The sequence below is a fragment of the Penaeus monodon genome, chromosome 32, assembly GCF_015228065.2.
Source record: "Penaeus monodon isolate SGIC_2016 chromosome 32, NSTDA_Pmon_1, whole genome shotgun sequence".
Taxonomy (NCBI): Eukaryota; Metazoa; Arthropoda; class Malacostraca; order Decapoda; family Penaeidae; genus Penaeus; species Penaeus monodon.
Genome location: NC_051417.1, coordinates 18180209 through 18181681, shown reverse-complemented (window position 1 = coordinate 18181681; position 1473 = coordinate 18180209). Strand labels below are relative to the sequence as shown.

Sequence of the window (1473 nt, the reverse complement as noted above, 5' to 3'; positions counted from 1 at the left end):
CCCATAGCTGATGAGTGTGCTTTGCGGTAACTACCGAGACTCAACTCAAGTGAAAGTGGGTAAGATGGAGAGCTTGTGTTCTGGTACTGTGCATTTCTAAAATTCTTTCTGGTCTTGGAATAAGCAAAATTTGCTTGATTCTGTGATGAGGAAAGGCTGCACTTGTTGCTACTTTTAATATCTCTTTGATTTTGCACACCTTTCTTTTTTTTACTTTTACTGGTATTAGATGACATGGTTACAGAACTAAGAGAAACTGCACAAGCCCCATTTACAGTCCTTTTTTTAAGATAAGATCTTTGTGGGGATAATGTAGAACCAAGCTTTAATGGTGGCACACCAAAGGGCCGTTCAGTCTTGAGGGTCTCACTTATATAAGGACAATGATAAGTCACTCTGGCAGCGAATTCTGGTACCACCCCACACACACACAGGTCCTGTCCCATCGACATGAAAGATAACACAAGTTATGAAACTACAGCTATCAGGCATTGCTTCTTATATTTTTTAAATTAACTACCATACTATATACAAAGAAAATTTGAAATATAATTCAGGTAAAAATCCCATTCATTCAGTCTATCAAATTTACATAATACAGGTATGACCTGCCCACATAAACATTTTCTTTTCCAAAACCTAATAGATAATAACATATACAGACAAACATAAATCACCATTACTAGAAAAAGAAGACAGCCCAGCATAATTAGGACACTATTTTCTACAACCACCCAAGACACTATTACTCTTAATAAAAAACTAATGGGTCTTTTAATATTACATTTTGTTTTTCCATGACCAAATTTAAGAGTTTGAGCAAGATACAAATAACCAAGAAGCATTATGGGTATCCAAGCACTATATAGCATCCTGACACCCATGCCACTGATGAAAGTCAGGTTGTTAGCTGGCTTATGAAAAAGGATATGGCAGACCCCCAACTACTTCAACTCTTACCACACAAATGCACAATTGTGTTACTGTGAAATGTTTCCACTTAATTCCTGTGTTTTTTATTTCTCAAATAAAAATGTTAATTATCTGAGCAGAAAAATAAAGTTGAAACACAAGAAAAAAAAAAAGGAAACAATGAAGAAAATGATGAGAAAGGGGATTATGATGAGATTCCCCCCCCACCCCCACCCCTTCTCTCTCCCATTTCCCTTGACATTACCAAAGGCAATTTCTAATAAACCCCATAAAAACTCTTCTCACCTGTTTTGGATCCCCTTTTCCACCCTCGATGGTCTTGTACTCTCCGTCAACGCAATGCAAAGCCAAGCGGCCTTTCTTACTGGTTTTGCCAACATCAGTGACAGGTGCTTTGAAAACCTCTACACCTTCTCCATTGATTATTGCATAGCTGCACTTGTAGGCACATTTCTGTGTGTCACGGTTTACCTGTTCCAACAAAAAGAAAACCTTGTTAATTGATTTTAAAAATCCAGAAAATCCTTAGGTCAAGCCTTC

At 37.3% G+C, this 1473-nt stretch overlaps 1 protein-coding gene across 2 annotated transcripts in view; it reads right to left on the bottom strand.

The window, feature by feature from the left end:
- Positions 1-1473, bottom strand: part of LOC119593700 (nicotinamide phosphoribosyltransferase-like) — a gene marked incomplete at its 3' end in the record, with an annotated part of 46779 nt that overhangs the window by 3742 nt on the left and 41564 nt on the right. For both annotated transcript variants that reach the window (XM_037942661.1, XM_037942659.1), the window contains 1 exon segment: positions 1219-1404. In XM_037942661.1, the coding sequence (XP_037798589.1) occupies positions 1219-1404 (186 nt within the window).